General features: G+C 45.7%; 2 protein-coding genes across 3 annotated transcripts in view; one reads left to right on the forward strand and one right to left on the reverse strand.

The window, feature by feature from the left end:
• ATL2 (atlastin GTPase 2) overlaps positions 1-10,612 on the forward strand; it is a gene marked incomplete at its 5' end in the record, with an annotated part of 42,328 nt that extends 31,716 nt beyond the window's left edge. The window contains 8 exons of one of the 2 annotated variants that reach the window (XM_084262058.1): positions 492-584; positions 854-992; positions 1,785-1,912; positions 4,102-4,158; positions 5,219-5,290; positions 7,847-8,278; positions 9,741-9,755; positions 9,855-10,612. In XM_084262058.1, coding sequence (XP_084118184.1) covers positions 492-584; positions 854-992; positions 1,785-1,912; positions 4,102-4,158; positions 5,219-5,290; positions 7,847-8,278; positions 9,741-9,755; positions 9,855-9,962 — 1,044 coding nt within the window. In that variant the 3' untranslated portion in view covers positions 9,963-10,612. The remainder of the gene's footprint in view (positions 1-491; positions 585-853; positions 993-1,784; positions 1,913-4,101; positions 4,159-5,218; positions 5,291-7,846; positions 8,279-9,740; positions 9,756-9,854) is intronic. The other variant, XM_084262057.1, reaches the window with a different exon arrangement.
• A 3,777-nt stretch (positions 10,613-14,389) lies between these two features.
• EIF4A3 (eukaryotic translation initiation factor 4A3) lies at positions 14,390-21,533 on the reverse strand. The gene is made up of 12 exons (XM_084261514.1): positions 21,348-21,533; positions 21,121-21,193; positions 20,256-20,322; positions 19,224-19,286; positions 18,638-18,770; positions 17,518-17,598; positions 16,960-17,101; positions 16,260-16,398; positions 15,641-15,756; positions 14,998-15,105; positions 14,784-14,911; positions 14,390-14,590 (listed from the first exon to the last, which is right to left on the reverse strand). Exons 1-12 carry the CDS (start codon positions 21,517-21,519, stop codon positions 14,574-14,576), a joined length of 1,239 nt encoding a protein of 412 aa, XP_084117640.1. The 5' UTR covers positions 21,520-21,533; the 3' UTR covers positions 14,390-14,573.
• Between the last annotated feature and the right edge of the window lie 3,587 nt (positions 21,534-25,120).

A 25,120-nucleotide genomic window follows, 5' to 3' on the forward strand; every position in this document is an offset into this window, starting at 1 on the left:
TTCCATCTTGAAATACCCTCCTTAACCTACGAGGATACTAGTTGGCTGCTGTTAGGAACAAGTTTTATGACTCTGGTGTCTCTAGAATATTCAGCCTGCAAGTGTGAGTCCCCAGTGTTCTTGTGACACATTCTTCATAAAGCACCTTGTCTGATGTAAGCGTGATGCCAAGGTTTGTTTTCTATCTTCAGCTGATGGGGGGAGAGGACAGTGTGATTCCTGTGGGAAAGCAAAAAGCAAACACATGGAACAGAGAAAGTTATCTTTCTGAGACACTTGGGTACTTCTGTTTGGATAAGGACTGAGTTGCATGTGTGTGAGTGTGTTCTTGTTTTGTTTTAAACAAGCACACGCTTGCACCACAAAACTACTTCATTTAGAGCACCTAGGCTTCAAATTTTTTTTAAAGTTAGAATAATCACATGTATGACACAGTTTTTGACCTTGGGAATGATGCAAGCCACTGACTGCTTTTGTTCTTCCTGTTACAGACACTAATGTTCTTAATTAGAGATTGGAGTTATCCTTATGAACACGCATATGGCTTGGAAGGAGGGAAAAAATTCCTAGAGAAAAGATTGCAGGTAAGTCATCTCCAGTAGTCTTAGTATGGCTTTCTAATGAAAGTTACAATTTACTGTCAGGATAACAATGTGTGGTGAGATAACTGTGTGCTAATAAAATATATTTGTGGTGCTCCCAGTTGCGTGTGGAGTTCTGGGGTTTAGAACTTGATGGTTTTGTTTCAGGAATGAAAGCTTAAGCATACTGCTGTGCTCTTACTGCTTTTAAATTAGGAGTTCTTACTGCCTGTTTTTGTTATGTGGCTGGTATGTTTTTTTTTTTTCTTCAGGTAAAGCAGAATCAACATGAAGAGCTACAGAATGTAAGGAAGCACATTCACTCATGTTTCAGTAATCTTGGCTGTTTCCTGTTGCCCCACCCTGGTCTTAAAGTCGCAACAAATCCAAATTTTGATGGGAGGTTGAATGGTAGGAAGCTTTCCATTGTGTGTTTCTTGATTAAGATTATGGAGTTTGTTTTCTTTTATACTGGAAGTTAAACACTGAAATGGTTGGCTATTGAAGTGCTTGATTGGAAAAATGCAGGGCTAAAAGGTGAAGCAATGGAATCTCAGAGTGTTTATTGTTCCTTTCAGAGCTTTAAAGGTAGCAGAATTAAGCAGGCAGAGGGAATAGGTATCTTTGTGTGGTAACTTGGGCATAAAGGCCATTTAATAAGGATTCTGAAAATAAATAAGGATGCAGGGAAGAGAATTCAAAGGTTTTTCTCTAAGAACTTGCTAAACCAAAGTTCAGAACTTCAAAACGAAAGCTGTAGACTTCTGCTACTGCAAGAAGAGTCAGTCAGGATTCTGACAAGAGTCAGTCAGGATTCCTCCAGTTGCTGCTTGTCCCCCATCAGAGGAATATATCAAAATGGCAAAGGAGGGTTTGTGATAGTGGGATGCCAACCACTTCTGTGCTGAGGGCACAAACCTGTGGGATTACTGTGTAAAATGTTGGTTTAATTGGGGAAATGCACTTTAGCTATCACAAGGACTGTGGAACCCTTTTTCTCTCATTCTGAATTTCAGGTTAAAGAGCAGTTAGAACTTACTAGAGATGTACTATATAGCTAAGTCTTTATCTTAAAAATGCAGTCATGGATTGTGATGCTACAGATTTTGAAGGGGTCATGTGTTATCAGTGTTCCTTTAGGAAATGTAAGATTTGGCAAAAAAACTAACCACGTTTTTCCTGAAATTGTTTGAATTATACTAGATATAGATGAGGAATTTAAGAATGAACTGCGTAATCTGGTACCATTACTGCTTGCCCCTGAAAACTTGGTAGAAAAAGAGATTAGTGGATCCAAGGTGACCTGTAGAGATCTTGTAGAATACTTCAAGGTAAGCAAACTCATACTAATTATTTCTGTTAATGGCTTAAAAGAAAGTATTCTAATTTTAGGGCATGTTGTTCCCAGAGAAGATAATATATCTAGGTTGACACTCACTGACAGTTCACTTTTTATTTCATTACTCTGACTTTTCAGAACTGGCACACAACTTACTAACAGTATAGCTCCTAGCAAGCTGCTACTGGAAAACTTTGTTGTTGTTGGGGTTTTTGTTTTGTTTTTGTGGGGTCCTCCCTGCCCCCCCCCCCCGCCCCTGTAAATAGCCTAGAATACTGCGTTAGAGATTTTTTCATGCTCTGAAATCCTATTTTGTCTGGATATGCTGTGCCTGCTCTTTAAAGAGCAGCTCAAGTAGATAGTGTGGGTAGAAAACCAGCTCTTAAACTGCCAGGTATGCAGTGAAACTTTCAGATATTCCTCCCTGGATTTTTAACATGCAAGAAAGATGCTTTCTGAACACTTGCATGTGCAGCTCCACTGTATGCTCTGAAACATTTGTGTATGATACTTGCAGCTGTTAGGCTGTTGAGCTGTTTTGGTATCTTGGTGACACCAGCAGAAATGTGATAACATAATCTCTACATCACCAGGAATTGGTTTGCTGTGTGTAACCTTTTTTTGAATTGGGATGACTCAAGACAGTTGGCTTGGTAGGAGAAAGTAGCACTCATTCCTAAAGACATTAATTTTGCATTTCTGCTTTTCACTGTGCATGTTAAAGGTAGAATGGAGTTGGGCTGATATTAGGAAAGAAGCTATGCAAGGGAGGAATCCAAGACCAGAACTCTTAACACTTGTAAAATGAAGTAACTTTTTATAAAAGAAAGACATGATGTGAGATGAAGTAATGCCTGCTTTGACAGGAATAAAAATCACTGTTCTGGAGCCTGGATGTTCAGTCTCTGTGTTTGCGTGCAGCTTTTTGTTACGCTTCTCCTCTAGTTGCACCCAATCCTTTACTGTGTAGGGAGTATGCATTCAGCAGCAGTTCAGAAAGGACTGCACCCTAAAAACTGAGTGTAAAACCTCCTCTATTGAAAAGCTGCCTGATTCATGTCCCGTATCCGGTCTGGGAGTAGTCATGCAGGGTACTGTGGAAATGCTGTGGTTATGTAACTAAAGAGGACTTCTCCCTCGTGTATGTGCATCTCAAGCTGAGAATGTGAAGTCTGAGTTGGAAAATGGAGGGCTTTTACTTGGAGGAAATAGTTACAGAAGCAGGAAGGGTGTCGAGGGAACAGAGTCCTGTATACATTTTATAGGTTGCTCTACAACCTAGAGCATTGGGTATATAAGGACCCTGATAACCTTGTTCTCTCCTTTAGAGAGAAAAATCCTCAGGGAAGAAGCCTGTAGACAAGCTGTTAGGGAAAGCAGTAGAAGCATCAACTGCCCACTCTCCAAGGGGTTGAGAGTACCCTTGTTGGTCTGACTTGCACAGCTTGTCCAAAGCACTAAGCCTGAAACAACTATGGCTTCGTACTGTACCCCCTCTGCTAATCTGTCCCAAAATGCTGTGCCAAGTGCCACTTTGTAGGCTGGAGAAGATGACATGAAGAACATGTTCTCTCCCAGCCTTCCGAAACCTTGGTGAAAGAAAAGACACCTGATGATTAGCAGGGTGGGGAACAGACATAGGTTTCCTGCTTGGCTTCCAGAAGGGTTTTGGCAGCTCAGCAGCTCTGTCTGCATTACTGCTTTGATCTGTTTTGGTTTTTTTTATTTCTTCCCACACTTCAAGGGACCACAGCACATGGGGAAATGTAAATACTGGTTCTCCCAGCACTGGGAGAGGACCTCTTGCTGGATAGGCTGTGAGAGACTAGTCACTTTCACTTTTGTTTTGGGTGAAGATTCCCAGCCTAGTGAAGACCTGGTCATGGATGGAGGGAGCAGAAACCTGCTGTCAAGCCTGTCCCTTCTTGAGTGGCCATGTCTCCGCAAGATGCTCTACCCTGCTAGGCCCTAGCATCAAATGTGCAGGAAAGTAGAGATTAAAGCACTAGGATAAGTGAAAGAATTCCAATTCCATGGTGTGTGAAGGAGCTTGTTTCATTGAATGTTTAGTATTATTATAAAGAAATAATGTGTTCTGTCTTTATATTATCCTTCTTCTCTCCTTCTCCTCAATCATAAATGTTTAGGAAAAACAAACCTTTCTTTCTTTCTCCTATGTAGGCTTATATTAAGATCTATCAAGGAGAGGAGCTACCTCATCCAAAATCTATGCTGCAGGTATTTTATTTTTCTTTTCTGATAGTTACATAATTTCTTTGCAACTGAAGATAATGACTGCTGTGGGTCTGAAGCTCCCACACGCAGAGCTGTAGTTCTTGAGGGAGATGTGTGTTTTGAAAGCAGTCTGAACTGGGTATATGTTCATATTTTCCCTTAGTTCCAGCTACCAAATGGAGCAGGATGTGGCTGTCACCACTGTCTTGCAGTGTTGGGCTAGGGTTAGGTTAGGTTGGGTAACTACACTGAGGTTTCTTTTCTGGGTTGATCCAAAGAGGGTGTAAGCAGCTTTAAAGCAATATGAATGGAAACTGGTTGTATAAAGCTACGTTGTGGACCCTTGAATGGTGCGGGATGAAGAGCTTTCACCGAAAAGTGGGCTTTGGGGTCAGTTTTAACCATTTTGTGTTCATAAGACTTTTATGCTCCCCGTGTCACTTCGTTAAGATGTGACTCTTCCGGGTGTTTTCCTGTCCTTCAGGAAACCAATTCTTTAGACTTTTGGGGACGTTCAGAAGACTCATCCCAGTGAAACAAAGGCTGCTATGATTTCCTCTGCATAGCAGGCCAGAATTGTTGCTGGGAGATGCAGAAGGTGACACCTTGCAGCATTGTCTAGAATAACTGTCCCTGACATGACACAGGTTGAATATAGTCTTTAAGTTCTTACAAATTCTGACACAAAACCTGTATAATGCAGGAATAATGCCAGCTTGCTGCTTTCCCTGAAGTTAGTGATGTATCAGGATTAATATTTCATAGTTGGGTGATCCTTATTTCCTTATTAACGCTAGAGCATTCAGAAGAGATTGCTCCATGGTGAGAAAAGCCTGTACAAAGGCATGACAGTCTGTTTGCAGTTGTACTTAAAAAGCTGAAGAAAGTGTTCTCCTAGTCAGTCATCCATTTAAATGAAAACCACTAAAGTTTGTTTATCTCTGTGGGGTATTTCCCTGGCAGTCTGAAGCTTTGGAGGGTGGGGGTGGGTAGGTGTATGGGGCAGTGTTGCTGTGTGTATCTGACTACCTGGTGATGATGCACGGTGCCCAATGTTTTCTAGGCAACAGCTGAGGCAAACAATCTTGCTGCTGTGGCAGGAGCAAAAGACATGTACAGCAGAGGCATGGAACAGGTACGATGACCCAACTCTTTTCTCTGCCTATGGGCAAATACTGGCCTTCAGTGTCAATGTTGTACTATGAGCATGTTAATGGGGGAAAATGGCACAGGGCCAGTAATTGTGTTTTCTGTATTCTGAGGTTAGATGTCTGATACAGCAAACCAGGATTCTTTGAGGCAGGAGTTGCTGGGGGTATGGGAATGTGCATGTTGGCGAGATACACCATCTGTTAGTTCCCCCCGCTGCTCTTGACAGACATCTTAAAATCCTGTGACATGAAGCAGGCAAACAGGTGAGGAGACATTTGGTGGGCCAGTGTCGTGTAAGGGTAGAGTTTCTAGTATTATAGTCTCAGGTTTCTGAATTGTGGGCACTTGTTCCTGTAAAATGCAAGGGTTTAAATTATTCTGAAGTTCTTTAAAACCTTAAATACAAGAATTATCTTAAGTGAAAAACCTATATATGTAACTTCCTGCTCACTGCTTCTCTTGAAGGCCACTTAACACCACTCTAATCACAATGTCTGGGTGGACTTCATACTTCAGTGTAGTGTTATGCAAGGTTTTGTCATAGGAAATTCTGGAAATGATTACACGTCTCAAAGCTTAACAGCTTATTGTGAAATTCTGCAGCAGGGGAAAGTCCAGCAGGTATGATAACGTGCTACAAGCATAGCTCCCTATTAACTAGGCTAATTCTGGTCTTAATAGCTGAAGTAGCTTTCCGTTTCCATAGTAAGACCTAATGGTAGTATCAGACTAGCCAGTTCCAGGTGTTAGCAGGCAGTTTTAAGAATGCTCTGCTGGCGTAGAGGGACTTCTTAGTTTGTTTCCATGTTGGAAAATCTCTGGAAATAGTAAATGAGTTGTTTATAATGACTGCTGAATCTGCTTTCCTGCCTTGAATCTTTAATGGATGTTGAGGTACTGTAGTTGTAAGGTTTTTTTACTTGGGGTAAGGAATGAACAGGAACAGATGTTCTCTTAAACAGACTTTGTTTCCATGGTGATGTTCCCCATTACTGTATATTTTTATATATCGCTGTAGAGATACACACAAATGTCTTGAATAATTTTTTTATCCAGATGTCTCAGATGATGTTCTTAAAGTGATGAAGCTCTGAAACATCTATTTTTAGGAACAGGAGTGGGATCTCTGTATTTAAGACTGGACTGTGTAATTCTTACTGTGGCTTCTGAATTCTCATGACCCAAAGCCCTCCTTTGCCTAGTGTGCATAACCAAAATACCGTCTCACTAATGACCTTAACTGTAAGGAACAACAGGTGCAGGCACACAGAGCACAAGAAAACAGTGGAAGCTATTTGTATGGTGATTTGGATGGATCAGCATCCTAATGTTTAGTACTCTGAGCAGTGTGAAAAGACCACTTTTGGAGGATGAGGCCAGTAGCCATTTTCCCAGGAGTTTTGCCAGATGCGGAAGACTTAAATATGGAAAAAGCAGAAAGGTGATTTGTTAAGCTTGAGCAAGGAGCAGAATGGAGGTGTCAGGATCTCAGCAGTGAGGATTGACTTCAAGGTAGCCAGTGAAGTCATGTGAGGAAGAAAGGAGGTGCTTTACTCTGAGAATGTAATTTCTGTGTGTCCTGCTGAAGGGATACCAGTTAAAGTTGTTACTGCACTCGGAACATGAGATGACAAGCACTGAGATGAGACTACTTGGAGGCAGGATAGGGAAGGCTGATGTTTGCCATTATAGGGAAAGAATCTTCAGTTTTTAGACATCGTCTGACTGACCGTCAGGAGGAGTTGAGCTGATGTACCTTATGTATACCTGTGGCCTAGGTAATCTCTAAGCATGGTCCTCAAGAGGTCAGAAATCAGTCTTGCAGAGTAGAGGTCCTCAGTTATAACTATTTTCATATTCATGCTGATTCATTTGGGGGAGGAAGACACTGGGTGTCCATATCATGGGTATCCGAGTCCATAGTCTTGTTGGAGTACATTTCTGCTGAAGGGACAAATTTATCAGAATCAAGCCTAGAGGACAGTCTAGGCATGAGCAGACTGAGATATCAGCAGCTAGTTCTTGTTAATTCAGATCACTTGGTAAGTTCTGTGGAGCCTGGTAGTGATACCAATAAACAGGAATAAACTCGATGAATGGGCAAAGTCTACCCTGTTTGTCCAAGTTCTACACTGACCCTCTCACCATGGAGGGTGACCAGAAATAAAAAGCTGAGGGGGGAAGGCTTGTGGCCATCAGAGTTCTCCTTAACCTTTCTCAAACCAAGCTTTCTCTACCTCTACCGCATTTTCCTAACAGGAATGTACATAAGGCTGATGTCTTTCTAGGCTTGCCCAAAGGGAACAGCTGAAAGCATTACTTCAGTCATATGCTATAGCTCTGTGTGTGATTAGATAATGCTCTTGCTGTGCCATGATGCAAAGTACCTTTAGCTGCTTTCCTTGAGAGCTGACAGAGCCAAGAAAGCAGTAGGAGGTACTCTGCTGGCTGGAAATGGGGGCAGAGAGGGGCAGGATTGTTTTTTGCTCTGCAGAAGGTACTCCTTATGTGATGACCTCATTTCTGATTGCTTCAACAGGTTTGTGGGGGAGATAAGCCTTACATTGCCCCATCAGACCTTGAGCGGAAGCACCAGGATTTCAGAGAGTCAGCTGTCAGGCAGTTTCGTTTGGTGAAGAAGATGGGAGGAGAGGAGTTCTGTCGGCGCTACCAGGAGCAGCTTGAAGTGGAAATTGATGAGATCTATGCAAACTTTGTGAAGCACAATGATGGCAAAAACATCTTTTATGCTGCTCGTACCCCTGCCACTCTATTTGCAGTCATGTTTGCCATGTATATAACCTCAGGACTGACTGGGTTCCTTGGTATGAACTCCATAGCTACCCTGTGTAATCTCGTGCTGGGGATGGCTCTTATATCGTTTTGTACTTGGGCTTATGTTAAGTACTCTGGGGAATTCAGAGAAGTTGGAACAGCCATTGATCAGATCGCTGAAGCTATATGGGAACAGGTTGGTATCCATTTTTAATGCTAAATCTTCTTTACTTGAGCAACTTCCTGGAGTTGTATCAGATGTTTTCTGTTCAGTGCTGTGGGTGAAAAGCTGGTCCAGACCTAATGGAGAGGCTAGTGGTGCCAAATCAGCTCAGAAGTGCCTGTTCTCAGCAGTAAGAGATGCTGCACATGACAAAGTGTTAAACAAGCTCAGGATATTATCCAAAAAGTGTTACTTAAAGGCCTTACTAAATGCTTGCATGGTAAAGAGACTCTAAAAATCTTGTTCAAAGTGAGGAATTCTGCTTTTAAAGGTACATTTAAAGTGATAAACTTGTGCTGTGAGTGTAGTCGATCAGGTGCTACGAGAAATGAGGAAGGTGAAACACTGCTCTCCCCCGACCTCACCTTATGGTTGGACTCAATGATCTTCAAAGGTCTCTTCCAACCTTGTTATTCTGTGATGGTGTGATGCCAGAAGGCTAATTAGACCACAGATTACTGCTTGATGACTTGTGCATCTTCTTGTAGAAGTTGCTGCAGCAAGCTGTTTTCTTCAGGAAGACTTGCATTGTCTATGACTTCAGTAGGTGCAAATGCTGTTGCAAGAAATACTCGACACCTTTCTGAAAGGATGATATGAGTGTAAAAGTACCAGAGCTGGAGAAGAAGGCCCTCTGTACAGGGATTTTGCTGCCTGAATCCAGTTGATAGAGCTGTGCCAGTAAAGCCAATGTAGAGAATTCCTGACTTGTAATCGTACAAGTAGTGTTCGGAGTGTTGAGAGTAGCTACGTCCAGTACCAGCCTTGGTGCTGCTGTTCCTAGAAATAAAGGGCTCACTGAACTTACCTATGGTGAAACTGAGTCCTGTAAGGCAAGTCACAAACCAGAGCCTTGTATACAGGGGAGGTCTGTGTCTGAGATGACTGTGCATGGCTCATCACAGGTGGCAAGTGGTATGCTAGACCTGTGTGAGCAACCAGATGAGGTTACAAGCTGCACTGCTGCAGAAACAGTGGATTTCTAGTAGTAGGAGGGAAATGATCACCTAGGTACTATGTTTTGAGTTGTGCCCCTAAGTGATGGTTAAAATTGAAGCTCTCCTGTATCACTGTGGCTTCCTGCTTTGGAGCTTTGAGCTGGAGAGCGCTGTAGTAAGAGTGGAAGGTGTCAGTTCTGTGTATGGTACTTGCTGAGTGCGGCTGCCCCTGTAGGATATCTGGAGCGTAGCATACCAAGTGTAAGGCTTGATTTGACTGCTACCCTTCCCAGAAGAGAGAGGGCTGTATTGGGACCTTGCCTTTTCTGGGCTGGAGGAAGGTGGTCTCCAAAAGAGTGTGCTGGTGGTGTTACCGTTGTGCATCCCCAGTAATATGCAAAGCACCTACAGGTCCTGTCTGAGTCACTCACTCTGATATACTGTATTATTGCTATTGATTTCTCAATCTTTGCCTTTCTTTTCCCTCCTTGCTTCAGAGGAATCCCAGGAAGGTGAGAAGTTACTGACAATCAGTTTCCTTTTCTAAACTTGATTGAGATTCTGCTGCCTTCTAAAAGTCATGTTTCCTAACAGCTGAATTCGTGTTCTAGGTGTTTTCCAAACTCTTTGAAGTCCTTAGACGCCGAACGATTCGCCGTACTATTACATCAGTGCCACGACAGCGACTCTCATCCAACAATAACAAGAAGAAAAACTAGCCAGTATTTTTAATTTTCTTTCTGTATCTGAAGTGTTCACACTTACACATGTAGGACAATAAGCTGGACCGTTTGGGCCGGTCTGCATAAATGCTGTAACCATACCAGACTGATGCTGCATATAGGGTATGGAATTGCACATCCATCTTCTAGGAACTGTAAAGTGGTTTGAATTCAGTGACATACTGCTGTATAGGAGGGGTATCACTTGTGTCCATAGCATGTGACTGATTTAACCTCATTACTGTAGCAGCAAAACTCCATTTCTCTTTCAGTTCATGCCAGTTTGTGTCAGACTTCAACATTCTCTTTTTTTTCCTCATTACTTCAAGTCTCTTTATATGTTTTTCTATTTCATTTTCCTTGGTTACCTCATTTTTTCGTTTCTTTTGCACGTTTCTCATTCCACAGGTGTTGAAGCCCATGAGTGATAATTTGATGGAGGATCATATGAGACAGTCTGTAAAAAACTCTATCAAAGCAGGCCTGACCGAGCAGGTGTCTCACCATGCCAGACTAAAGACAGACTGACAGTTCGTCTCCTCTTCAACTCTGCCCTCTCATCCTAGACATGCTTGCTGTACCATGAGAACTCAATAATAATAATAATAATAATAAAAAAATAAAAATAAACCAAAGTTTACAATCAACTGTAGAAGTAGTTTAGTGTGACTGGCTTCACAGATTGCTGCCATCACCTGGGAAGTTTTAAGTTTGTCAGTGCTCTGCTTCTGAGACAGACCAGTGCCACAGAGCGGGTGCGGGGGGCTGGAGGGAGGGAGGGGGGAAGGTGGTCTGTTTTACTTAAAGTCCTGGTGAGCTGTGTCTGTTTGGGGGTATGGTGGGGGAGGGGTCTTCCCCCAGTGTTTGAGTTGATGCAGTCTCTGGCTTTACAGTGCAAATCTGTCCTCTTGATGGAGGTAATTTCAGGGAAGTACAACGATCAGACCCACGTCGGGTATGCTCTCTTCAAACAGTTGCAGCTCCATGCCATCTCCTCGCCTTCCGTGCTATCAAGTCAGTGAAGCCACTAGAGCCACTACATTAAATATGTATCTTGCTTTATTGCCTTTTATACCAGTGTTACACACGTGCATGTGTCGGTTCCTCATGCTGCCAACGGTGGAACTGAATTTGGGAGGGAGTTGGTGGGTCAGAGTGCACGGTGTCTTGCCTTGAACTCACAGACCTGGTCCTGAGGGAGGTGTATATCAGAACTGAGCTGTCTTCTTCTGCAGTTTAGCCTTCATGTATATAATATTGCCATTAATTCTACTGGGGGAGAAATTCCATCCAAAAAACGTTGCCTACAGCTACCAAGCAATGAGTTAGGATTGTCTGTACAGTGTGTTTAGGTTTTATTTTTTAAGAAATCACAGATAGGGCATGTATATGACATATAAATATATAAATACAATTTTGTATCAAAGTTTTGTAGTTTATGGCAAAACCTGGTTCTGTGGTAGCTAAGTGCAGTCCCTGTAAAGGAATGTTTGTGGCTCATGTAAATTTGTGAATGCATCAACAATTTGAAGTTTTTTGATATATTTGTGATATTTACCTGCCTTGAACACTGCAATCTCTCACCCCCTTGGGAAAAATCAGTGGGAATGTTTGTTGTGAAACTTTGTCTTCTGTTGCATTTTAAAGTTATTTCCTGTAATTTATTTTCAATACATGATTAAAATCAGTTGTGTATATATGAAATGAAATCCGTGCTTATTTTTAAAAGATGATCAAGTATGTATTCTACTACATAAACTGTCAAATACTTATCCTGACAATTATATGAACAGATTGTCTATTGTACTTCATAGCTTTCTATTGAAGCTGATGTTCCTCTCATGCTTGTCTCTGAGAGATGACATCTGTCTAGCTCATATCCCCTCCCCGCTATAGAACTTTCTGGTATTTTAAAGCACGCTTCTTGACTTGTGGAGTTGCTTGTCAGCTTCTGCCCTCCAACAACTGCCATTCTGAAGTCATTACTGGCTCTCTTTTCACTCTTGACTAAATCAGTGTTGACTGTGTGGAGTGCAAAGGCAGCTAAAAAATGAACTGCTGTAGTTTCAGCTGGAAACAACTGTGTGCAATAGCTGAGTGTTTTGAGTTCCTTGATGGTAACAAGTGTCATCGACATCTGAGGTTCATCAGTCTCCCCTCTCTTGAGTAAGGGGAAATCACCTGCCTAGGACTAAAGCAATTGCACTGTGACTTTTGTACCATAAAGAACTTGCTGGGGAGTGGTGGTTACCTGCCCTTGAGAGATGAGGGCTCAGCTCCAGGTGAATGATGAAGATGAGGTAGGAATGTTGCATTTTATGATATCTTCTCAAACTGTACAGATTAAATACTGTTATTTAAACAAGCTAATGCTTCTGTGATTAATTTCTTTTAGTCAAACATCTATAGTGTATGTGGGGGCTTGCAGAGCCCCTTGTATTCTCGGGGAAAGGTATGAGGCAGGTTTGAAGCTGGGCTTGCCTTGCAGCCAGGGTGGGAGCAGAACTCCGTCCAGGATGTGGTTGATGAAGCTGGACGTCTGTTCATGGCAGAGGACTGAAACATGATCGGGGGAGGAGTGCTTGAGGTCTGTGTAGAATTAATGCAAAAAAAAATGCAGACCCCTCAACAATCCACTTTGCGGGAGAGATCAAAGTGGGCAGGAGGCAAGATGATTTTTGGAAGGAGCAAGCGTGAGAAATAGGTGATTAAGGGAATAAAAAGGGCTGATCATGTGGCAACAGGTTCTGGTGCGCAGTCTCGCCTGGCACTGTGTGTCCTGGTTTCTCCATAAATTCTATTCCTCACTTGCTTCCTGGGAGAGGGGGCTCCATGCTGTGGGTGCCAGCAGCTGGAGTGGGACCTTGGACTGGATGCTGGGAGTACCAGCAACCTGGAAAGCAAGTGCTGGCAACTGTGAAGGTTGTGGGTCGGTGTATGATCACCAAGCCAGGTTTGGTCAGCAAGTAGGATGGGGCCCTGAGACCCAGGTGCTGAAATAGACCCGGGTTGAGCGTGCACCTATTTCTGGGTGGGTGGTGGGACAGAGAGGTCCAGGCCAGTTGGAGGTGGGGGTGTTGGGGAGGTAGGGTGGTGGTGGTGGGGGGGTGATGTGGTTCAGCTAAGGCTCATTTGTGGGCGTTTGTCTCCCTCTACAGGAGGCAACTCCAGAGACGAAGCTCCAGGGCCAGCCACAGGTCAGGTGAGTGGCTGAAGGTCAGCTTGGGAGAGCAGCCACAGCGGGGTGTGTAAGGGAGTGGGGCAATGGGCCATGTCCACTTGGAGCTACTACAGGGGGCTGGTGACTCACAGGCCAGCTACTAGATGTGCATGTGTATTTCCTGCTAATGGCCCTTATATCCTGTGAGGGGCAGGACCAGTGTGGGGGTGCAGAACTGGTGATGATGTGTGCACATTGTGCCCACGGGGAATGTTGGCTCAGCCTTGCTGTAGGTCACATGTGGGGTATGAAGCCACAACAGCCTCACGTATGTTGGACAACCCCTTACAGTCCGGGCTCTTGTAAAGGTCAGTCAGTGTTCCTCAACTTCTACCTAGGTGCTGTTAAGAACATTGTGCACCAAGCAGGTATGAGGGCACAGAGGAACACATGGGCGTACAGGACATGTGTCTACCCAGGGCTGCTCTACTGCTGACTCAGGCAAGGGGCGCACAGAGCTGTTCCAGTTAGGCAGACTGGTGCGGACTGAGGTCTGGCTCCCCCTTGTCCTCCCCAGGCAAGTCGAAACCAGTCTAACACAAAATAACCCCACAGAATCAAACGACTTGCCCTGTGCCAGCAGCCTAGCACTGGCCAACTCATGCCTCAGAAAGAATACAGCAGCTCAGTCACAAAGCTACGTGGAAGGCAGTACATAGGTGGCTTGTGTAATGATATAGGGAGATAGGTGAGATGATTGGGAGATGTAACTACACCATCAGAAAGTGGGAGGGAGAGAAGGCAAGATAAAAGACACTTCCTCCTCCTGCTCCTTCAGAAAATGCTAGTTAGAAGGTGTTTCTTCTGCTGCCATCAAATTACAGAGGCACTCACCCTCACAAGCACCTGCTCAGGTTCCTTGTGAGGGGAAACACTCACCTGGAACAACCCATGATGTGATTTCTGGCTCCAGAATGGCATAAACAATGGGAAATTTATTTTCTGGCTCTCTTCTAACTTGATTTTCTTAGCACGGATGAGAGGCAGGCCATTGACTTTTCCTGTAGTTGGCTGATCCTTACAGTAAAGGCAATGAGGTAGACCCAGCATGGCCCAGAGATAATGGCAGGGGGAGAAGAGGGAGGCCTGTATTTTACAACCCTAGAATGAGTGCCCAGTGTTTTTTCAATTGTGCTAGGCAAGTATGGTAGGATCTCCCACTCCCTGCTGCCTACTGTCTCGGTTTAAAGTAATTCAGCACAGGTTATGATAAACTTCCTTTTTTATTGAAAAACACGGGCAGGAGTAAAGAAAGACCATTTATTTACACAAGTTCCTAAGTGCAGCTTAACTCAAGAACGTTATGACCAGCAGGATAAAAGGATATGGGTACAAAACAGAATTATGGAGGCTACCAAACAGTACAACTCCCTGGCAAACACGGACCTTCAGATAAGATCAGCAACTGAAATGAGAGAAAAATGAGAGAATGTAAGTATGCACCGAGTGTGTGGAGGGCCAAGCCCGGCAGTGCGGTGCACCCGCTTCTGTTCCCAGGTTCCTCCCCAGGGGAAGTGCAGCAGTGTTGGGAAGGAGGTGTGTGGCAAAACAAAGCACCCATTTATCTTTCAGCTGCTGCAGCCTCGGCCTGCACTCACCGTTCATGGGCATCTCATCAATCTGGGTGGAGTAGTACTGCTCGATGTCTCGCAGGATGCGGATGTCGTCGTTCTTCACGAAGTTGATGGCTACACCTTTTCTGCCGTACCTGCCTGACCGGCCAATTCTACAGAGGCAGAAGGGAAGAGAGGATGGAGCTGCCTTGGGGAAGAGTGACGCAGCCACGCTTCCCCCCGCGAAGGCCGAGCATACCTGTGTATGTAGAGCTCTCTGTTGTTGGGTAAGTCGTAATTAATGATCAGGGATACCTGTGGCACGTCTAGGCCTCTAGCCCAAACATCTGTTGAAATGAGGACTCGGCTGCAAAGAAGAGAGGACAGTTATGGCTCTTTCACACCACTGAGGCGGGTGTGAGAGCCAAGAACTCCGGAGTCTCCAGCACTCCCCTGCTATTCTGCACTGCCCCCTGCCTGCAGCACACAGGCAGCAGCCACACTTTTGCAGCATCACCCAAACTTCAGAGCAGACACAGTACCAGGAATGTTCATCTTTCAGAAGGAGTAGGACGTTCCCAAGAGTTTGAAATACTGAGGACAGAGCCCAAATATTTCTCTTCCTTCACTCAATTTAAATGCAGCAACTCCCAACCTCTTCAGCAAACTAAACCCAACTAGTTTCATACCTAAGTATGAGCATCTCTCCTTGGAAAGTAGCAATTTCCCAACTCTCCAACACCACAGGGGGATAGATGGGAATCAGGCCTCTTCCTAAGCTGAGCTAATAAAGGCCTTCAGAGAAGAGAGTTATTACAGGTTTCTGAGGCCCATTTTATCCTCAGACACCAGAAGCAATCCTGCCCTGACAGCAACGCTGTGACACCTTTTAATGCATTTACCTTGCACCAGATCTGAACTCTTTCATGATGGACTCTCTCTCCTTTTGTGGCATGTCCCCGTGCATGGACGAAACCGTGAAGTTGGCTTCTCTCATCTTCTCTGTGAGCCAGTCTACCTGTGCATACAGCCAAGCAGCCTGGGTTAGGTCTCACTCCTCAGGACAGCACATGAGTTTTGCTTGGAGAATGTTTGCAGAGATATATGCTGGCAAGGACTGAGAGACACTTTAACAAGGATTCTGGAGCTAAAAGATCTAAATCATCCTTATGAAACACTGGCTACACAGTATAGGGCTCCACAACCCCTGAAAGGAAAGGATTTAAGGGCATTTATTCAGGAAGCATGACTTTGTTGCAGGGATTTTAAGCAATTAGAAAAAGCAGCACATTCTTATCTAATCAAGTCTACATCTCCAAACACGCAACTCCTGCGAACTACATCTGGTCTGCCTGTAACCAGCTGCTTAAGCAAGGCACATCCCAAAGAGAGATGTTTAGCCCCTCTTCTTACTAAACTATTCACAACCAGAACAACCAGACCTCTTAGCTGAGTCTGGCCTTGCTTTCAGAGGGTGACTCGGAGGAGAATGCTATGTGCCCATCTGAGGTTGGCTTGTACCTTTCTCTTGGTGTTACAGAAGATGACAGCCTGGGTGATTGTGAGCGTGTCGTAGAGATCACACAAGGTGTCAAACTTCCATTCTTCCCTCTCCACAGCCACGAAAAACTGCTTGATTCCTTCAAGGGTCAACTCATCACTGTGGGGAAGAACAACAGCTGTACCACACCACAAGTAGGTCCACACAGACACACTGCAGTTAGAAAGGTTTCATGTGCTTCCACAGGTATCACACCTCTGCCCTGTGTGCTGAGGGCTACTGGGTCATTTTTGACCCCCACTTGAGGGGTGCATGAGGACCTGAGAGAACCACCAGACATAAGTTACACCTGCAAAGGCATTCAGGAGGAGTCAGCTAAAGGGTCTTTTGGCTTGCTATCTAATAGCCAATTACTGGAAGAGGATACAAAAATCCTCTGGAGGAGCATGGGAATTGGGTAGTTACGAAGGATGGATTTCCAAGAGACTGGAGAGAATGAGGGGGGCAGGGGGCAGTCAGGCTGAGCAGCAGCAAGCAGAACCAGTATAACCAGAGAAGTAAATCCGCTTCTGCTGGAAATCAGGACATGGGGATGTCTGCAAACACCCAGGCAAACTGCAGCAGTGAGAAGGAACACGAGACTGACTCTGCATTGAACTGGGTAATACTGTGAACTGCCCAACTAGAGAGTTCCTGTTATTTCTGAGGAAACTCACTCACCGTTTCACCAAGATGCGGATGGGGTCTGTCATGAACTTGTTGGTCATCTCCAAAATTTCGTGAGGCAAAGTGGCACTGATCAGAACCACCTGTGTTGCTGGAGGTAAGTATCTGTACACATCATAGATCTGCTCCTTAAAACCTGAAAAGTAAATCCAAGTGTCAGAAAATCTTTCTCCCAAATACCCCACTCTTTCATGGTTTGATCTGAAAATTAGTTTCTGGCTTATGTTATGAGGTAATGTTAAGGAGAGAATAATTAATTCAAAGCCAGTGTCATGTATTACCTCAATTTCCCCAAACCTACTACAATGTAGCCATGGTACACAATAAAGCACAAAAGGCAGTCTTGAGAGCCTATAACTGTTGAATGGGATATTACATCTAAATCAGACACAATATGTTAGTTATCTTAACCTGTTCTAGCCCATAATTAACTATGACCATCTAGCTTTGACAACAACCAATTGTTTTTAGAAGTGGGACTAACAGCTGGGACAGCCTGGAATCTCAAAGAGGCGAGGAGAAAGGAAGCAGTAGGGAGACAAATATTTTTACCTTTATTGAGCATTTCATCTGCTTCATCCAAAACCAGCATTTTGATGGCACGAGTCCTTAAACTTCGACGACGAATCATATCTGTAAGATTTTACCTTGTAAGATGAAAAGGCTCTGAAAGCAAATGATCCTACACTGCTCCCAGCTGCTGTCAGGGCATTTCAGTGGAAGAGGAACAGGTAGTTCTGCTGCCACCAGAGACTGGGTTTTGGTGACAGAAGGCACATCCAGGGGCTAGTGTGCTCACCCTGCAACCTATGGAGATGTCTCTGCAGCCCACTCAGGGAGCAGTGACTGCAGGGAACCTCTGCAAGTCCAAGCTGTGGGATGCTGTTCGCTACCTGCATGGGGCAGGGGACCCAGTCTCCCACAGTAACTGCAGCCAGACATGAGGAACCTACGTGAGCTTATCGTAAGCAGACCAAGCAAATCCGCATTCTGTTCAAAAGAGCACTTGGCTTTGTGGAACCCCCAAACACCGTGTTAGAGAAACTACATGCCGTTAGCACACTGTTCAAAGCCAACCCAGTTCAGCAGCTGCTCATTTTTGGCTGTTTCTCCCTTGTCAACACTACCACCAGGTTCGTCCAGAGACAGGTGCTTGTGTAACAATGCCTGTTGCTCAGAGATGCAGAAGATGTGATCCTGAAGGCTAACATTACTGCTGGGTTAACTGTGACGATCACCAAATATAGAATGCAATGAAAGCAGGAAACACCAACTGCATGTGCACACCTGATCTGGCTGTTGCTTTCTCTTTGCTAGTATCCAGAAAGCCCGGATCTAATTTTGACATTCAAGTACACCCAGCTAATATCTCCTCTAATATTCTGCAGTACTTCCTGGGACTGTAATATTTTTTCCTTTAAAGAACACTCTCCTATCCCAAACCACCATATAAAGAATCACTTCAACAAAACCAGCAAAATATAAATAGAGAAAACCCAAATACCATCCCCACTGATCTCTAATATCTTTGAGATATGACTATGGGAAGGTGTTACCTTGTTACACCTCATGTTAATGTAACACAGATGCTTTTGCACTAAATGTATCTTTTCATGCCGTTTCAAATGTAAGGGCACAGAACTTGCAGGAGGTTCCCGTGGCATCCCCTTACCAAACACGCGGCCTGGAGTGCCAGCGACGACGTGCTGCCCATAATCCAGTTTTCGGATGTCTTCCCCCACGTTAGTCCCTCCGATACAGGCATGGCACTGGACATTCATGTAGTCTCCCAAAGCAAGAAGACCCTGTGTTGGTACAAAGGAACTGCTTAATTAACAAAGTTCTCATGAAGTTTGTGCCTGTGAAGAGGCACATGCCTACACAGCCACAGGATGGGGTTTTTTAGAGAGGTTTCACAAGCTGTGGCTATTTTTTGTGTCTGTTGCTTAAACCTCTTCAATGGCAGGCTTTCAAATACTGGGCACTCAGTTCCCCAGGGATCACAACTGCTTTAGGTGCTGTCCTTAAAAATCACATTAGGAACATGTAAAACCTTAGACTGCTACCCAACACGGTTGTGTAAGCAAGAACTGGTACAATGCAGAGGAGCGAAATGGTCGTTTGTCAGAATTTCTTATTCCCTTCAGGACAGAGAGAACAAGTGGAAGCTGTGCTTTGAGGTCTGCTGGGATAACATCCGAGAATCAGCCCTGGGCCTTGGGAGTGCTTCACAGGCAGCAAAATTTAACTGCTCCTACCTTCTGAATCTGTACAGCCAGCTCCCGAGTAGGCGCCAAGATCAGTGCCTGGGTTTCGCGAACCTGTTTAAAAGAGGCAGCCACATGGCAGTTAATCACAGGGCAGACATCATCCGGGCATTACAGTGCTCAGAAATGTCACTGAGAAAGGATTCATCGATGAATTTTGTGCTAAAACCTACTGTCTGCGTGGGTCTGTACACCTAGAAAGTTGCTCTCACACAGAGCATTTCCACAGCAACAGCTGTGTAACTTAATTAAGTTACTTTTGACAAGACAGCACTTAAGCAGTTCTTTGATTGCTCAATTTACATCCAAACAATTATTTAAACCAGTTTAACTTCAGATGTTCAGTTCAGATAAAAACCTGGCATTGCCCAAGGATTCCAAGGTGACATCTTAACAGGTCACATCTGAAAAATTCTGAGCATTACTACTTCATTACAGAAACGAAGCATAAAGCATGTTCTCCGCAGAAATTTTTGTGCCCCCAGGCAGTGACAGCTGAATAACAATCTAAGGTTTAAGAGAGTACTGGCCCACAGAAAATAATTTTCTTCAACAGCATCTATACATTCAAGTTGTAGTTACAGAGCAACTGGATGGACACAGTACCCCCAACTAGGAAAAAAGCAAACATTAATCATTCAAGAATCCAGGCTTGATTTGGCACAATGTATGCCAACTCTTCAGACAGGCTGCTGGTGCTTTTAGTGCTGTTTGAGGATAGTTTTGCCTGCTGGGTGATTAATTCAGCCCTTCAAAAATATGTGAAAGAGGTCAGCTGTTAAACCCAACTTTCTAGTTACAAGACTTTACTTGAACTTTCTTTGCCAAAGTGGGTTTGACAGTGAAATTGACAGTGAAATTCACAGAGTCTGGTGACATTTTCAGTCAGAAATCTCTTTTAGGTTCACTGCTCATAATGAAAAGATCTCAATGTAAAGCTTTATTTGCTCTAACCACAAAAACTTTTAAGAGTAGACTTCCAATTCAGTCAAAGAACATTTGTAGCATGTGCTATGAAACTACCTGTATATCCAGACACTGCAGGACCGAGATGGAGAATGTTGCCGTCTTCCCTGTTCCTGACTGTGACCTGAGAAATGGATGTTTGGTGAGCACTACGGATGTCTGGACAAACAATATGGGCAATTTCAACACATTCCACCCCTCTGCTCTTTGCCATTCCTTCTTTGCAAAGAAGTCGATACCGCCAACAGCCTATCTGACAAAGTTCTGTTACAATGACAGGGCAATCTGTAGACAAGCAGCTCTGAGAACTGCGGTACCTGTTGCAGAGTCCCCAGCTCTGGCATATTTAGTTCTTACCGAACCAGCATTTTAACTTCCTACAATTTTTCGTGCTAAAGTTGTTCTTTTTTAAAAGTACAGGGTCGGCAAGACAATACACTTTGGAAAGCTAGCAATTCCCCCTACTGACCGAAAAATGCATTTCTTTCACTGACACGTATACCCTTCTTTGTCTCCAGAAACAAAGTAGATTTTCTTCTGCTGATCTTTTCCATTGATTGAGACTGCTGCTAAGTCTATACTTCTCTGGCCTTGCTGGAAAACATGCCAGTGAGCCTCAGAGCCCCATTCACTGACAACATGCAACGTCTTGGCAGAATCTTTATTACAGCAACGTACCTAAACTTCATAACTGTTAGGATCGCAGTCTGTGCAAGTCAGCCAGTTTCAGCTCACACCGCTCGTGATGTGCTTTCCCTAATCCTGCCGAGCAGCAGCCGAGCACCACGGCTGGCAGATGCCGCTCCCCGCTTCAGTCAGTGAGGGCGACTGACGCCCCCGCCCCCCACCCCGCCCCGCAACACCAACAGGATGCCCTTCCCACCCACGAGCAGCCCAACCCCTCGCCGCCAGCCTCACTTACTGGGCGATCACGTCTCTCCCCTTGATGATCTGCTTGATGGCTCTCTGCTGGATGGCCGAGGGCTTCTCGAAACCTGCAGAGGCAGCCCGCACCGTCAGCGGGGCGGCGGGGCAGCCCCCGGACGGGGCAGGCGGCGGCTCCACCGCGCAGACGCGGCGCCCCACATCCGGGTGCCGCCACCGACCACACAACTACCCACCCCCGCCCCCGGCCGCCCCGCCGCGCACCGTAGGCGTAGATGCCGCGCAGCAGGTCCTCCCGCAGGCCCATGGTGTCGAAGGTGGGCGTCACGTCCACCTCCTCGCTCGTCTCGAACTCCACCTTCGTCATGTCCTCCTCCTTCATCAGTCGCTTCCGCGCCGAGCCAGCCGTCCCGCCAGACCCCGCCGACCCCGACATGGCCAAAAGCGTCCCCTTCCCGCTGCCCGCCCCTCACGCACTGGCAATGGCTCCGCCGCCGTCTCGCACGGTAGGACCGCACGGCTGCGCATGCGCAGAAAAGTGCGCGCGTGCGCAGAGGAGGGTGGGCGGGAAGCGGTTACAGCGTGCGCGTGCGCAGCCCCCACTCGCGCGGCTCTGCGCGTGCGCGGATATGTCGGGCGAGGGGCGCGCATGCGCTGCGGCGCGGTGAGTGAAGACTGGGGGTGGAGGGACCGGTGTGGCCTGAGGCCGCGGTCACAGCAGGCCCTCGGATGCTGGGGGTCCGCGTAGGTGGTGAGGGAGCGTCCCCGTCACCCTCACAGCCCAGGCTCGGCGTGTGGCCTGCAGACGGCCGTATCGCTGCAGTTTGCTGTGGGCTGGCGATCGCCACGGCCACCCGCCTGTCCCGCTGGCCTCCTGTGAGGCTGTAGGTCCTCCAAGTACCTCCCGAAGGGAGGCGGGGGTTGGCGCGGGGAACGCTGGGACTCGTTCCCCGCCTCGCATGTGAAGATAGATGAGTTGGGTGGGCCCTTGTCTCTGTTCGCATGGTGATGTGTCCCCCTTGGCACTGCGTAAGCGCTGTATGTATGTATGGCTTGTCTGATCCATGTAAAAGCCCAGTGTCCAGGTCCAGACCCAGGAACATCCCAGGCAGTTTGCAGGAGGAGGGTGGGCTCTCAGCCCCCATCACCTCATCTGCATGCCTCGCACTGTCAAATGAGGATAAACCTGAGCTCAGACAAGGCAGTTGGAACAAGATTTAGAGGTTCTCAGCAGACACCAAGGGAAAAGGACCCATGCTCTCTTTTGCCTTTTTCAGCCGATGCCCTCTCCTTTTCTCTCTCTGTGTCATGCAAATGACTGGGATCCAGTTTTTGTGGAGCTTGATGTCTGGGTTTGCTTTTGGGGTAGAGGGTTTAGATGTGGGCATGCTGACTCCCTTACGCCCCTTTCTTAGGGATTTCAGCAGGTTTTGCATCTTCCATCTTTATCCCCTTTTTCTCCTCTTCTGATTTTGGCATCATTGAACGGAGGGTAGATTTAACCTTCCTCCTGCCATAGATGGGTTGGATACTTGGCTGTTCGCTGAATAAACCCTTAAACTTTTGTGAGAAAAGGCTCCCTCCTGCTTGACACTGCACTCTCTTGAGTCCTGAGCTAAAATGTTTGACATGGTAAAAGGAAGTATTTACAAACCTACAAATGTTTCCAGTCCTAGCATGTCTAGGATGAGTCTGGCTGAATGCTAAACAACATGGATTGTTCCCATTCTGATTGTTAGCAAATGTATCAGTACCTGCATGTTTGAGTGGAGCCAGCTGGGTTGGGGTATGCAACCCCTGCTGCTCTCGGGCACACTGTGACTAATGCTCTTTCCTCCTTTTTCTTACAGAATCTGAAAGCAAACAAAGAGGTTGAAAGTAACAAAGCACTTGTGAATGTGACACCGGAGGCACAAGGTATGATGGCCTCCCTGTATGTAATGTGTTGCCAAGTCATCAGGAGATGACCTGATACAGATCCTCTGGGATTTGCTGGGGAATGTCGGAGGGTGGCATGGTGCTAACATGCCTGGATGTAGTTTGTGACAGGGGAGTCATGCTGCTTGGTTCCCATCATCCTTGTGTCAGTGACGTTGCGCTCCTCTGGTGTCCTTACAAGGATGAATACAGATTCAGGTGGCTTGGTCTTCACAGTATTGTGTCACAAATAGTTGTGGTGAGGCTCTTTTCAGGATGGCTGATACATACTGTGTTTTCATCTGGAAGCCTGATCTAGCCTGCAGCTCCTGGCTGTTGCCCAGCCCTTCCTTGGACACTGCTGAAGCTCAAGTCCAGGCCCTTCCTGAGGAGGTAGGTACAGGAGGTGAGGACTTTCCTCAGCCAGTGTTTTGTTGAAGGAGCTGAGGAGGGAGGTGAGCAGGGGAAAGGCTGGGAGACAGCTTGTGGAGAGAGGGATGGGCAGTGAATTTGCAGAGTCAAAGGAAGTGACTGTCAAAAGTAAGCTTTGCCTCTCCAAGGCTGCAGGCACTGGTCCTGAGCTGATGTGCCCCAGCACAGTCACATTTTGTTGGATGCACAGATGGCTTCCCTTGGAGAGGAACTGGTCTGTAGAATCTGACTGAGGTTTAGTTAGGTGGGAGGGGAACTCAGGAGGCATCTGGGTTAGCCCTCCTCACAGCACATCTGAATTTCAAGCTAGACCAAACTGATCAGGGCTTGTCCAGTCTGGCTTTGAGTATCTTCCAGAATGGAGGCCCCACAGCTTCTCTGGGCCTCCCCAGGGCTGCGGGGCCCTTACTAGGAAGACACTTTTTTCCTTGTGGCCATCCTTGCAGCTTGTTCCTGTTGTATTTTGCCTTTTTGGTGCACGTCTCTGCAAACAGACTGCCATTTCCAGAACAAAATTATAGGGTGACTGTAGCTCTTCAGGGTTCCAGAGGAGGTGTGAGGCCTTGATCTCCCTTCTCTCCCAAAACTGCAGCAGGATTCAAGAGTTTTTTATAGCCTGTATGCAGCCACTACCGGGGCTCACGTTTCAGACTTTCTGGAGAGGAGTTTGTTTCTTTATGTGTACATGGAAATAGAGCAGCATTCAGTTTCAAAACGACTTAATTGTGTTCCATTTGCACTGTCAAAAAGATGGGATTTATTTTAAGAAGCTCTTTGGATGCTTTAAGCGTGGTGAGCTTCTCTTCTCTTGTGCAGCTACTTCAGGAACTCAAAGATCTATTTGCTAAAGTGGGAAAACGATGGAGAGGGAAGGGTGAGCTTTCAGGAGTTGCAGTTTGTCTTCTTCAGACACATGGCCACCTTTTTGCAAGGTACACCAAGGTCTCTGAAGCAGGCAAGTCCCAGCACTTCATGGGGTGACTTGAAAGGCAGAAAACTTTCTTTGTAAAAAGGATCCTCATTGGTGGCCTTGATCGTCCAGCTCCTTGGAGGTGTTTTCCATTAACTTTGGATAAGGAACCATAAGTCACTGCCAGTTCATTAAGGGACAGTTCATTAGTTGATTGCCAGTTCAACACTGGACAGTTCATTAGTGATTGATGTTTCTACAGCATCCTGCAAGGAATCCAGACACAAATCCATCTGTCACACTTAGAAAGGTTTCTCCGTCAATTTCCCCCCCCCCCCCCGCAAAAAAAAAGGAGGCTAAAGAATGGGTTCTACTGAGAACAATTCATGATTTGTTTCACAAGGGAGTGACTTAATAGAGAGTCCTTGGGCATCTGAAGATGGTGACTTGGGGAGGGTTTTCCACTTGTTAGTCATTTTTGGGGTATGGTGTGGACTTCAGCCTCTGCATCCAGACTGAAAGGCTCCCTTGTGAGGCTTCTTCCAAACCTGGTGTGAAAATAGTGCTCTTGGGGATGTGCCTGCTCTGTTATCAGCTTTCTGGGTTCTGCTTTTTGGTTTAGTTTGGATGAATCTCATTTACCTTTGAAGCTGACTTGAATCCTACTTTAGCTTCTAGATCAATCAAAATGTTGGCTGAAAGGCCACCCATCTGACAGAATAGGTGTAGGTGGAAGAGGGTGGTAATGCAGAACAACAGAGGGCTGTTAAGGCTCATC

The sequence above is a fragment of the Gallinula chloropus genome (genome assembly GCF_964237585.1).
Source record: "Gallinula chloropus genome assembly, chromosome: 3".
Lineage (NCBI taxonomy): Eukaryota > Metazoa > Chordata > Aves > Gruiformes > Rallidae > Gallinula > Gallinula chloropus.

Bases quoted from the DNA above. Each gene is read 5' to 3' on its own strand.
- EIF4A3 (XM_084261514.1), bottom strand. From the start codon at position 21,519: ATGTCGGGGTCGGCGGGGTCTGGCGGGACGGCTGGCTCGGCGCGGAAG. The intron at 17,102-17,517 runs GTAAAAATATTT...TTTACTTTTCAG, and splicing joins AGATGAAATGCTCAATAAAG to GTTTTAAGGAGCAGATCTAT. The intron at 15,106-15,640 runs GTAAATGCATTA...TCTTCTTTGCAG, and splicing joins GAGTTCAGATCTGGTGCAAG to CCGAGTCCTCATTTCAACAG.